General features: G+C 52.8%; 1 protein-coding gene across 1 annotated transcript in view; it reads right to left on the bottom strand.

The window, feature by feature from the left end:
• Positions 1–12,608, bottom strand: part of LOC147103264 (synaptotagmin-like protein 1) — a 59,639-nt gene extending 47,031 nt beyond the window's left edge. Inside the window, exons 1-3 of the mRNA XM_085962717.1 lie at positions 12,487–12,608; positions 4,628–5,026; positions 1,361–1,509 (exon numbers count right to left, since the gene is read on the bottom strand). Coding sequence (XP_085818843.1) covers positions 1,361–1,509; positions 4,628–4,755 — 277 coding nt within the window. The 5' untranslated portion in view covers positions 4,756–5,026; positions 12,487–12,608. The remainder of the gene's footprint in view (positions 1–1,360; positions 1,510–4,627; positions 5,027–12,486) is intronic.
• Positions 12,609–14,068: the final 1,460 nt, after the last annotated feature.

The following is a 14,068-nucleotide window of genomic DNA, read 5'->3' on the forward strand; positions in this document are numbered from 1 at the left end:
TGATTAATTACACTACGGACTTGGCATTCATACAAGTTAATATTTCCTTCGTCACTTTTTCTATTTTCCTCAATCTGGCCCCTGCAATTTTTGGGATATTTTTAATTTTACTGCTGCTAATATCTCTCTGTCATCTGTTCTCATTGCTGCTCCTTTCTGCTATTTTCTGGTTCCCCTCCCTCTGCCAAATTAGTTTAAACCCTCCCCAACAGTACTAGTTAACTTCTCGGTGAGAACATTGGTCCCAGCTCTATTCAGGTGCAAACCGTCCATCTTATACATGTGCCACATCCCCCCAGAACCGTTCCCAATGCCCCAAGAATCTGAAACCCTCCCTCTTGCACCACTTCTCCAGCCACGCATTTACTTACACTATCTTCTGGTTTTTATACTCACTAGCACGTGGCACTGGGAGTAATCCTGAGATTACTACCTTAGAGGATCTGTTTTTAATCTTTTTCCTAGCTCCTGAATCACTGTCTGAAGGACCTCAACAGTTTTTCTACCTATATCATTGGTTCCAACATGGACCACAGCTTCTGGCTGTTCCCCTTCTCCTCACAGAATACCCTGCATCCGCTTGGTAATATCCTTTACTCTGGCACCAGGGCGGCAACATACTATTCGGGAATCATGTTTGCCTGTCTATGCCCCTAACTATCAAATCTCCAATGACTACTGCATTTCTACTCTTTCTTTTTCCCCTGCGTGCAGTCAAATCTCCCACGGTGCCGGGGGTTTGATTCTTACTGCATTCCTCTAAGGAGTCGTCAACCTCCCCGGTATTCAAAACATGCAATTCTTTCCCCTCCTATCGTAGGAGTGCCAGTGGAATCCCCAAAGTAATTCCTTGCAGCAATCAGTGACCTCATGTGTCAAAAGGAGTGGAGAAAAGTTCTGCAGTGCAAAGAAAATCAGGGCTAGACAACAGCAGGAAGTAATGCAACAATCAAAATGAAACTAAAGGATAGAACCATAGATGTTTACAGCATAGAAGGAGGCCATTTGGACCATCATGTCTGAGCTGACTCTTTGATGGAGCAACCCAAAAATAATCCTGCTGCCTGCGCTCTCTTTGTAGTAGCTTCTGCTTCAAGTATTTATCCAGTTTTCCCTTAAAAGCCACAATGGACTCTTTCCTCAATCACTCCCTGTGACAAAGTATTCCAGGCTGTGACTAGCTTCTGTGTAAAGACATTTCTTCTAACCGCTCTCCTCACTCTTACTGATAATTTTAAATTGAAGATCCTTCAACATAGCCTTTCCCTACTCACTGTCAAAATTTTAAAATCTTCTATTAAACCTCCTCTTAGCTTTCCCTGCTCCCTTAGAATTAGCCGATGACAAATTTCAGATCTACCTTTTGTTCTTTTCTTCTTGCGAATAGAAGCACGGACAATGTCTGATCCAAACTGTTTGTCTGTGTGGCGCTTTGCTCGGACTTCCTCGAACCAATCTCCTGTTGCGATTTTTAGCTGTTCTGGATCGAGAACCGATTGTTGTAACTTCCTGCAGAAGTCACAAGAGAAAAAGCTTATGGGCAGTAACGCGGGGCTGATGTGTCAATAGGAGCAGAAATGGACATACTCGACCAATATCACTAACGAGATGAGATTCAAGATCATCATCCTGAAGTTCTAAACACATTTTAGAACGTGGAGGAATTAAATACATCGGCTGTGAGTTTTTACCAATTCACTCTGCAGGATCAACTATTCCTTTCACTATTAGAATTTTAGAATCCAGCCTAAAACTAATGATGGTCCCCTTTATTGGATTAGCTGGGTGCTACACTGTGTAAGATATTATGGAATTTACTCAAAACTGCTGGAAATGTGGTGGTCACCCCACTGGCGCATAAACAGGGTTTCCGCCACACTTCCAGTGAGGTTATGGTGGTGGAGCAGGAGCAGCTCCATGGAAATTTCCAGCATAAGTCTTTGACACAAAGTTAGAAGAAACAGCGGGAGAAAAATTGAGTCGCGCCCCCTTTGGGCTGCTAACTTCGCCAGGGCGCTACTTTTAGCACCCTGAAAAATTAGCGCCCTCATGGCCGATTTTCCCAGGTAGCATCTCGAGAGGGAGGAGGGGTGCTACTGGAAGCACCCCGCGTGCCTCCTGGGGTGCTGCAAATCAATATCACGGCACGTCGCGCTGCGGTACTGCAGGCCTTCCTCCCCTTCTTAAAGGGGAGGGGCCTTGCACAGCGCGACCCCGGGCCCAGCTGGGCCACCAGGGATCAGAGTGCCAGCAAAAGAGCCCGGCACTCAAGAGAAGTGCCGGGTTCAGGGAGCGCAGCCGGCACTCCGCGGGGGTGGGGGGCCTTCTCAGGAGGCTGGGGACGGCAACGGGGGCAGGTGCTGGCGGCGGCCAGCAACAAAAATGGCCGCCCGGCACCTCGCCTTTAATTAGCGGCGCCCTGGCCGCAGGTAGACCCCCCTGACCCCGTCGGACATAGCGTCCGGCGGTAAGTCAGGAGTCACTACCGAAGATCGCGGCCGGGCGCAAGTTGCTTTGCGCCCCGTTCGCGCCCTCTTAGGGGCACTCCCAGTAGCACCGCTCCTCCCTCTCGGGGTGCTACCTGGGGAAATCGGCCGCGGGGGCGCTAAGTTTTTCGGGGTGCTAAAAGTAGTGCCCTGGCAAAGTTAGCGCCCCAAAGGGGGTGCAACTCAATTTTTCCCCCGCTGTTTCTTCTAACTTTGTGTCAAAGACTTACGCTGGAAAACAGGAGGCACAAAGCAACTGAATTTTTCCCCCAGCAAGTTTAGTATATGGGAGTAGGAAGTTAAAAGGGACATAGACAGATTAAGTGAGTGGGCAAAACTGGGGCAGATGGAGTTCAATGAGGGGGAAGTGTGAGGTTATCCGCTTTAAACCTAAGAAAGATAAATCAGAGTATTTTCTAAATAGCAAAAAACTAGGAACAGTAGAGGAGCAGAGAGATTTAGGGGTCCATGTACAGAAATCACTAAACGCTAGTGGACAGTACAAAATGTAATCAGAAAGGTTAATGGAATGTTGGCCTTTGTCCCAAAGGGGCTGGAATACAAAGGGATGGAAGTTCTGTTACAGTTATATAAAGCTCTGGTTAGACCCCGTTTAGAGAACTGTGTTCAGTTCTGGGCATCTCACCTCAGGAAGGATATATTGGACTTGGAGGGGGTGCAGTGCAGATTCACCAGAATGATACTGAGGCTAAAAGGGTTAAATTATGAGGACAGGTTGCATAAACTTGGCTTGTGTTCCCTTGAGTTCAGATGATTGAGGGGTGATCTAAAAGAGGGGTTTAAAATGACAAAAGGATACAATAGGGTAGATACAGAGAAACTATTTCCTCTGGTAGGGGAATCCAGAACAAGGGGTATAATCTTAAAATTAGAATGAGGCTATTCAAGAGTGAAATCAGGAAGCACTATTTCACACAAAGGGTAGTGGAAATCTGGAATTCTCTCCCCCAAAAGGCTGCTGAGGCTGGGGGTCAATTGGAACTTTTAAAATGGAGATCGCTAGTTTTTTGTTAGGTAAGGATATTCAGGGATATTGTTCAAAGGCAGGTAAATGGAGTTGTTACAGATCAGCCAGGATCTATTTGAATGGTGGAATAGGCTCGAGTTAAATCTAGGAATCTGAATCTGAGGACAGAGTATGGGTAGTGAAAAGAATATTGGGTCAGGATCTGAGTTCTGTGTATTGAAGGCCTTTTGATAAAATGATAGCAGTAATGGGCCATAGCTACCATCTGATAATGGCTCATGGTTGCTGCTTAGTAATGGGTGATGGTTAATGCTTGATAATAGGTCAAAGTTATTCCTTGGTAAAGAGTTATGCTTTCTACCTCGTAATTCTTTGATGATGATTATGGTTATTGCTTGGCGGCACTGGTTACCATTTGGTAATTGGTCACTAATACTGTTTAGTAATTGGGAATAGTTATCACTTGGTAATTGATCATGGTTATCACTGGTTAATGGTTCACAGCTCTTGCTTGCTAATGGGGCACAGGTCACAGATTACACTTGGCAATGGGTCATGGGTCATGGGTCATGCTTGGCAGTGTGTCCTGCTTATCACTTGGTCCTAGCTACTACTTGGGTTGTCTCTTCTGAAAATACCAGCATACCTTATTGCTATTGGTTGATTGAGATAGCCAATCATTGCAAAACCCCAGTAATCATGATTTAGCCTCTTAGTAATCTGTTAACAAGGTCCCTGAAACCCCCAAAATGCATTATTATCTAAGTTCATTAGAAATTTTTGAGCATGGTAGGGGTTAAGGAAGCCATATTTCATTCAGGCATAAGTGGCCCTCGTGACATCAAAGTCCAAGGAGAAGATCACATTCAACTATCCCGGAAGTTACTTGTGCTATTTCAATAACCCTGCTGTTAAAAGTTAAATAATTAATTTTAAAATCGGTTGAATGGGTTTTCTGAAGTGTCCACAACTTGTTTTTCACAACTAGCATTAAAGACCATTGCTAAAGCTAGCACCAAGCTGCACAGGAAAATAGACGTCAAATATAATAGAGTGGATCCACTGCTGGAAGAGGTGGAATAATGATTCAAGCCGGTTTGTTTGAATCTCTGCGAATGAGGTTAGATTGGATGCAAAATTTCCTTCTGCTCACTTGATGCGCTGGTCCTCCAATAAACGGAGTTCAGTGTCCCGGTAAAGGACTTGTATAATCCTGTCCTGCTCCTCATCTGTTAGGAAACTCAAATCAATCAGCTCCTCTACGTTGAACTCTAACTCCATGGCAAGATGTCCAACACCAGACAATTCTTCAAGAGAGATCAGCAGCAAACTTTAGCTAGGCTTTGTGATGAAGATGCCTTAGGGTCTTGCCAAACAGTTTACCATCTTGCAGTTGAGAATGTTTCTGATATGCTTCACTCCTCACAGGTCTGACAATGAAGCAACATCCATCTTTAAAGAGCCCAATGCTGACTATTTCTGAAGAATGAAAGTACAGAAACTTCCATCGGGTCCCAATTATTTCTTCATGTGCTGGTCCCGGCAACAATCACTGCAAACAAACAGAGAATTGTGAGATTTTGCTCAATCAACAGATTTATGTTCTGCCTTGAGAAAAAGTAATCCATGTGTCACGCAATGTGGCAGGTCAGTTCTATAACTGGATGTTGATGCTACACTATTGAAGGGTAGGAATGTGCTTACCTCACCTCATGAGCAGTGTATTAGACAACATGTACATTCCAAAACTACCCAGCTCCGGCCCCTCAGACGGTCACTGCCCGGCCCCTCCCCTCCCTCTCCTCCACCCTTCCTCCCCCTCTTCCCCACACCTCCACTCCCTCCTCCCCACCCCTTCTCCCCGCTCCCAACCTCCCCCACCCCCTCCTCCCCACCCCTTCCTCTCCTCCCACCCTCCCTCCCCAACCCCCCACCCCTTCTCCCCGCTCCCAACCTCCCCCACCCCCTCCTCCCCACCCCTTCCTCTCCTCCCACCCTCCCTCCCCACCCCACCCCTTCCTCTCCTCCCACCCTCCCTCCCCACCCCTACCCCGCACCCCGCCCTCCCTACCCCTAACCCCCACCCCGCACCCCTCATTACCCCCCCACCCCTCCCTACTCCCCCACCCCCTCCCTCCCCCTTCCTCCCTCCCTACCCCCACCCCTTCCTCCCTCCCTACCCCCACCCCTTCCTCCATCCCTTCCCTCCCCCCACGCCTTCCTCCCTCCCTCCCCCCACCCCTTCCTCCCTCCCTACCCCTTCCTCCCTCCCTCCCTCCCCCTTCCTCCCTCCCTACCCCTTCCTCCCTCCCTACCCCCCACCCCTTCTTCCCTCCCTACCCCCCACCCCTTCTTCCCTCCCTACCCCCACCCCTTCCTCCCCCCCACCCCTTCTTCCCTCCCTCCCTACCCTCCCACCCCTTCCTCCCTACCCCCCACCCCTTCCTACCCCCCACCCCTTCTTCCCTCCCTCCCTCCCCCACCCCTTCCTCCCTCCCTCCCCCCTTCCTCCCTCCATCCCTACGCCCCCACCCCTTCCTCCCTCCATCCCTACGCCCCCACCCCTTCCTCCCTCCATCCCTCCCTACTCCCCCACCCCTTCCTCCCTCCATCCCTCCCTACTCCCCCACCCCTTCCTACCCCCCCCACCCCTTCCTCCCTTCATACCCCCCACCCCTTCCTCCCTACCCCCCACCCCTTCCTCCCTACCCCCACCCCTTCCTCCCTACCCCCCACCCCTTCCTCCCTACCCCCCACCCCTTCCTCCCTCCCCCCACCCCTTCCTCCCTACTCCCCACCCCTTCCTCTCTACCCACCCCTCCCTACCCCCCCACCCACCCCTCCCTCCGTACCCCCCCACCCACCCCTCCCTCCCCCTCCCTCCCTACCCCCCACCCCTTCCTCTCTACCCACCCCTCCCTACCCCCCCACCCACCCCTCCCTCCGTACCCCCCCACCCACCCCTCCCTCCCTACCCCTCCCTCCCTCCCCCCCACCCCTTCCTCTCTACCCACCCCTCCCTACCCCCCCACCCACCCCTCCCTCCGTACCCCCCCACCCACCCCTCCCTCCCTACCCCCCCACCCACCCCTCCCTCCCTACCCCCCCACCCACCCCTCCCTCCCTACCCCCCCCACCCACCCCTCCCACCCCCCCCACCCCTTCCTCCCTCCCCACCCCCCCACCCCTTCCTCCCTCCCCACCCCCCCACCCCTTCCTCCCTCCCCACCCCCCCACCCCTTCCTCCCTCCCCACCCCCCCACCCCTTCCTCCCCACCCCTTCCTCCCCACCCCCCCACCCCTTCCTCCCTCCCCACCCCCCCCACCCCTTCCTCCCTCCCCACCCCCCCCACCCCTTCCTCCCTCCCCACCCCCCCACCCCTTCCTCCCCACCCCTTCCTCCCTCCCCACCCCTTCCTCCCTCCCCACACCCCCCCCACCCCTTCCTCCCTCCCCCCCCACCCCTTCCTCCCTACCCCCCTTCCTCCCCCCCCACCCCTTCCTCCCTCCCCCCCCCACCCCTTCCTCCCTCCCCCCCCACCCCTTCCTCCCTCCCCACCCCCCCCCCTTCCTCCCTCCCCACCCACCCCCCACCCCTTCCTCCCTCCCCACCCACCCCCCACCCCTTCCTCCCTCCCCACCCACCCCCCACCCCTTCCTCCCTCCCCACCCACCCCCCACCCCTTCCTCCCTCCCCACCCACCCCCCACCCCTTCCTCCCTCCCCACCCACCCCCCACCCCTTCCTCCCTCCCCACCCACCCCCCCACCCCTTCCTCCCTCCCCACCCACCCCCCCACCCCTTCCTCCCTCCCCCACCCCCCTTCCTCCCTCCCCACCCCCCTTCCCCTTCCTCCCTCCCACCCCCCCACCCCTTCCTCCCCACCCCCCCACCCACCCCTTCCTCCCTCCCCACCCCCCCACCCCTTCCTCCCTCCCTACCCCCCCCACCCCTTCCTCCCTCCCTACCCCCCCACCCCTTCCTCCCTCCCTACCCACCCCCCCACCCCTTCCTCCCTCCCTACCCACCCCCCCCCACCCCTTCCTCCCTCCCTACCCACCCACCCCTTCCTCCCTCCCTACCCACCCACCCCTTCCTCCCTCCCTACCCCCCCACCCCTTCCTCCCTCCCTACCCCCCCACCCCTTCCTCCCTCCCTACCCCCCCACCCCTTCCTCCCTCCCTACCCCCCCACCCCTTCCTCCCTCCCTACCCCCCCACCCCTTCCTCCCTCCCTACCCCCCCACCCCTTCCTCCCTCCCTACCCCCCCACCCCTTCCTCCCTCCCTACCCCCCCACCCCTTCCTCCCTCCCTACCCACCCACCCCCCCCTCCCTACCCACCCCCCCACCCCTTCCTCCCTCCCTACCCCCCCACCCCTTCCTCCCTCCCTACCCACCCACCCCACCACCCCTTCCTCCCTCCCTACCCACCCACCCCCCCACCCCTTCCTCCCTCCCTACCCACCCACCCCCCCACCCCTTCCTCCCTCCCTACCCACCCCCCCACCCCTTCCTCCCTCCCTACCCACCCACCCCCCCACCCCTTCCTCCCTCCCTACCCACCCACCCCCCCACCCCTTCCTCCCTCCCTACCCACCCCCCCACCCCTTCCTCCCTCCCTACCCACCCACCCCCCCACCCCTTCCTCCCTCCCTACCCACCCACCCCCCCACCCCTTCCTCCCTCCCTACCCACCCCTTCCTCCCTCCCTACCCACCCACCCCTTCCTCCCTCCCTACCCAATTCACAATTCAAATCGCTTTATTGGCATGATAAGTTACATCTTATGTTGCCAAAGCATCAAAATACATTTATGGTTGAGCACATAAACGCAGTTCTATTCATACAGTGTATAAACAGGTATATCCCTGAGTGTATAAATATACATTCGCATTGTTTATATATATTCATTTCTTAGTTTACTGGTTGTCCCTCTGTTCATGGCAAGCTGTAACATAGTGTGCCGCCAGTGTTACACAGCTTCTCTCCTCTCCCAGTAGGAATGGGAGTTTTTGGTTGTCATTCAGATTTCTGAATTCAGGGCATATTTGTGAGAATTTTTGGTAGAAATTCTCCCTGATGTCCTGATATTTTCCACAGGCTGTGAGGAAGTGCACCTCTGTCTCCACTACTCCCTGATTGCAGTGAGAGCATATCCTGTCTTCTCTTGGCAGCCTGGTCTGCCTGTGTCTGCCTTTTTCGATCGCTAGGCTATGTTCGCTAAGTCTGTACCTTGTCAAGGTTCTTCTCAGTTTGTTATTCTTTACCATGGTCAGGTAATCAGCTATGTTGTATTGTCTGTTTAGGGCCAAGTAGCAATTGAGTTTGCTTTGGGTTTTTGTTGTTTCTGCCCCCCACCCCTTCCTCCCTCCCTACCCCCCCACCCCTTCCTCCCTACCCCCCCACCCCTTCCTCCCTCCCTACCCCCCACCCCTTCCTCCCTCCCCACCCCTTCCTCCCTCCCTACCCCTTCCTCCCTCCCTACCCCTTCCTCCCTCCCTACCCCCCCACCCCTTCCTCCCTCCCAACCCCTTCCTCCCTCCCTACCCCCCCACCCCTTCCTCCCTCCCCCCCACCCCACCCCTTCCTCCCCCCCCTACCCCCCCCACCCCTTCCTCCCCCCCTACCCCCCCCCACCCCTTCCTCCCTCCCCACCCCTTCCTCCCTCCCTACCCCCCCACCCCTTCCTCCCTCCCAACCCCTTCCTCCCTCCCTACCCCCCCACCCCTTCCTCCCTCCCAACCCCTTCCTCCCTCCCTACCCCCCCACCCCTTCCTCCCTCCCTACCCCCCCCACCCCTTCCTCCCTCCCTACCCCTTCCTCCCCCCCTCCCCTTCCCCCCCCCCACCCCACCCCTTCCTCCCCCCCCACCCCCCCACCCCTTCCTCCCCCCCCACCCCCCCACTTCCTCCCCCCCACCCCCCCACTTCCTCCCCCGCACCCCACCCTCCCCACCCCACACTCCCCCCCCTCCCCCCACTCCACACCCCTCCCTCCCCTCCCTACCCACCCTCCCCCCCCACCCTCCCCCCCTACCCCTTCCTCCCTCCCTACCCCACCCCACCCTCCCCCCCTACCCCTTCCTCCCTACCCCCCCCACCCCTTCCTCCCTACCCCACCCCACTCTCCCCCTTCCTCCCTCCCTACCCCTTCCTCCCTCCCTACCTACCCCTTCCTCCCTCCCTACTCCTGACTATTACCACATCGGCAACATGGGAAATGAATTCAGCATCAGCAGAGACACTTCTGTGGTTAGCAGGCCTTTGAGGAGCTCAGGGATCAGGAAACTCTCCTGGATGTTGACTGTGTTTCTCAAGGGTTTCAATGTGAGGCTGCTGCCAATGGTGCCCCTTCAGACCCCCCTCCCAACTGCTGCCCAGTACAGTTTGTACATACACAAAATTTACAAACTTTACAACAATAACGCAAGTCCCAGTGGTCACAGACTAAAAACAGATACACCTTTCAATACTGCAGAAAAAAAAGGAGAAGTGATGTGTGGTGAGGAAGAGAAGTAGTGGCCAGCGACAGCAGCACAGTCACGGTGAAACTATTCATGACTGATTATGGCCATTTTAGGACGGTGAGAAGAGCAGAGGTTGGTCTGCCAGCGATTCAAAGAGGGAGTTATGGGAGAGGTGTGCTCCAGGCTGGGAGGGCACAACATGTTCAAGCACCTCAGAGAGGAAAGGGAGGTTGGAGATGGAGCAGTAGTTGGTGAGGATGGAAGGGTGAAAGCGTTTTTTTTTTTTTTTTTTTTAAGGAGGGGGTGATGACAGCAGTTTTGAAGAGAGGGGACAGTGTCTTAGGATAGAGAACCATTGATAATATCAGCTTGCATGAGAACAGGCAGGGGAGCTGGGTAGTCAGGAGTTGAAGGTGGGGAAGGGTGGAATCAAGTGAGCAGGCAATGGGTATTATGAATGAGATGAGCTTGGGGAGGGCAAGGGAAGAGATGGGGGAGAAACTATAGAGAGACAAGGGTCCAGGGCTAGAGTGGGTGGGTGACTAGGAGAGGTTAGGGCCGGGAGCGAGGAGCCAAAGGGAAGAAAGGACACACTAGAGGCAGCTGCATGGTCTAAATTTTGGTGACAAAGAAATCCGTAACCTGTTTGCACTTGGTGTCTGAGGAAGTGGAAAAGGCAGGGGAAAGAGGTTTAAGGCGAGAGGGGAAAGAGGTTTAAGGCGAGAGGGGAAAGAGGATCAAGGAGATGGTTGATTGTAGGAAAAAGGAGCTTAGGGTTGTCCTTGCCCTCCATGCTGATCCCGCAGTCGTGGCAGTTTCACAGAGAGGAAAGCACAGCAATACTTGATGTGGTCAACCCAGATCTGGGCTAAGCCAGTTGCATACCAGTACACTCAAGTGTCCAACCCTCAAAAGAGTGTGAAGATAGAGGTGAGGGAGTATTTAAGCAAGTCAACAACTGCAGAGATGCCACGATGAGTAGAGAGCCAGAGGTGCGGGATTCGAAAATTGAAGAGCAACTGGAGGAAGAGATTTTCCTATGGGCAGATGGTGAAAGTAGTGAAATTGGTAGCGGGTAGGAGGATAATGGTGGTGAGGAAGACCAAGAAGTGGTCAAAGATAGCCTCATCTGTGAGCAGTTGCTGCAGAAACTCCGACCGACACAGCAATCTAACCAGCAGAAAAATCTGCAAGTCATTTAAAAACATTTTTTTAACCTTAATGTGGAGCTAGGAGGAGCTGGAGTGCCCCACGCTTGCCCCGCATTCACCCGTGTACCTCAGCCAGTGTCTGAGTTGAGCAGAATTCAAAGGGCCTGAGCCGTGGGCAGTGTCAGGGAGCCTGATTGGTGCCTGCAGCTCGCCGCAATATGATGAGGAGGTCCTCAGGCCTCTCCCCGTTCTGGTGTGCCTGGCTTCGGACACTAATAAATTTTGGCTTCACTGCTTTTTACCACTGTTCAATTTCCTTTGAAATTTAAATTTAAAATAGCCTTTTGGTCAGAGTAATAATCAGTCCCACTCAGTTATCACCACTCTATGTTTTGGGGGGATTTATATTGAAGTTCAACATCAGTGACCACTCTTGTTAGCTGACTTTGCATCCTCCATGAACCAGAGTGCCTTTAGCTGCCCAATCCTTTGGTCAATGTAGCAAGACCCAGGTGTTAAACAGAGAACCCTTGCTGCTGTACTCTAGTTTACTGCAATATATATCTTGCGCCATCACTTGATTCTCCTCCCTTCAGTGGGTCGATAAACATTCACTCTAACAGACTGCAGCTCAGGTTATAAACCAACAGATGAATTTATTTAACATTAAACAGATAAATGAATGGTATTTATAAACTTTACTAATCGCCTCAAAATATCAACACACCTCTCCTGTGCTACCCCTTACATAGTGAAATGCTGCCATGGAACCTCTCATTAAGCAATTGATCCCACTCCCTAACATGCACCCACCGGCACACTCTCAGTAACACTCCTACCCCTCATAAACACACTAACACACCCTCACAAACTAACACACACCCATTAACACACTCCAAGGTCCTCGACATTAATTAATACACAGACAGCAACGTAGTTGCACTAACATACTCCCATGAGCATGCACCCACACAAAACCATTAACACCCGCCCACACACACTCACAAGAACACACACTCATATGGCTAGTCTCACTCACATCACCAACACTCTCTCAGCCTAGCACACACTCACTATCACTAACAGATTCTCAGTAACTTTCACACTTACACGTACATTCTGTGTCCTTCACATTCAGTCGCACCAGCTTAGCGTGTTCCTTTGCTGAAGAATTTGTTACCCTCTCAAGCTCTTTTCCAATTTTTTTTAACAAACTGTCAGAGTTAATTCAATTCAAATCGCTTTATTGGCTCATGAGGCCTAATACACTCCTTAACCCATTGAGACAGTTGGAGGCCTCAACCAACTAAAGTGAAGTGTGACCAGAGTTCACTGCAGGATCAGCACTGAGTGATTGCTCAGGTGAGCTTGCTTAATTTAACAATGACATTTACCTGATCAATTTAGATGGAATGCTCAATTCATAGGAAGGAAGGCTCCAGGACTAGCGGAGGAGTAAGGCCCCAAAACAAGCCAGCAGCTGTGCAATTGTGAAAGTTATCTGAGTGGCTTTGAGTTTGCATTAACACAGTCAGGTTGTGACACCATAGATAGGAAATCTAACCACAGAGCGTAGAGAGAAAAACAGGACTGGATTTCTGTCAGATATGGAATGCATTTCAAATACTACTTCAGCCTGTGATGTACAGCCACATACACACAAATTGACACTCAGACTGTACTGCACACACTATAACTTCACTCATACTCCATTGTGCACACTGTAAACTCAGTTATACTGTACTATGCACACTGTAAACTCAGGTATACTGTACTGTGCACACTGTGCATGTGCAGTGTATTATACATAATTCAAACATTCTCATACTGTAGAGTGCATACTCTAGTGTATTGTACTGTGGTATCTTGAGGTGGCCATAGATGGAGACGGACACAGGTTAACTCTGTAACATGGTTTAATCAACACTTGCACATAAAAGCTTCTGCCATGAGGCAGCAAAAACAAAAAGTACAACCAGTACAGACCAGACTTAACTCAGGAGACCAATTGCCACAGCACCACCTGGTGGATCAGGTTACTCATAACCTCCCAGGTTACTGCACTCCTCCCCCCATAAGACTGCCGTATGCAATTCTTAAACCATAACCCTTACTAGGTACTACGTTTTAATTAACCAGTATGCTCTAACCATGGTTAACCCCTGACTAATTTAACAGGTTTGTATAAGTCTTTCTGGTTGCTTGCGAATCCTTTGTGAATGTCTTAATTCCACTTGTGGTGGATTCTCAGATTCACTCGCACTTGAGATTGGAGTAGTCTCTGATGTTGGTTTTACTCTGTCCCGCTGTGGCCTGGCAGTACCAGTGTCCACTGGCACCTTATAAGCCGTGCTGGGTCCTGGAACAGCCTCCTCTACTGCCCTTTGTTCCATCTGTGGCAGTTCCCCCTGCTGCCGGCTGAAAAGCTGATCCACATGCCGACAAACCCCTCGACCATCCCCTAGTAACACGGAGTACGACACAGGTCCTGTAATGTCCTGGATTAGTCCTGGTATCCATTTAGGTCCATAGCCGAAGTTCCGGGTGTACACAGAGTCCCCTATGGCGAAATGGCAAGCTTTAGTATGTTTGTCATGGTACGCTTTTTGGTTTGTTTGTTTTGTCTCAACCTTGCTTTTGAGATCTGGGTGTATCAGGTCTAAGGTGCACCGCAACTTCCTCCCCATCATCAACTCAGCCGGAGAAAGCCCCGTGGTAGCTTGGGGTGTTATACGATAACTAAACAAGGCTCTATTGAGCTTGGTCTCCAGGGTGTCACCTGAGCTCTTCCTCATGAGCTCCTTAAAAGTCTGCACGGCTCGCTCGGCTAACCCATTTGAGGCTGGGTGATATGGAGCCGAGGTGACATGTGTGATTCCATTCCTTACCATGAATTCTTTGCTCCCTTCACTAACAAAACACTGTGCATTGTCGGATACAATCATTTCTGGAATAGCATGCGTGCTGAAGCTGTTC

Source organism: Somniosus microcephalus, chromosome 20 (assembly GCF_052327205.1).
Source record: "Somniosus microcephalus isolate GS21.2 chromosome 20, FLI_Smic_1.0, whole genome shotgun sequence".
NCBI classification, from domain to species: Eukaryota; Metazoa; Chordata; class Chondrichthyes; order Squaliformes; family Somniosidae; genus Somniosus; species Somniosus microcephalus.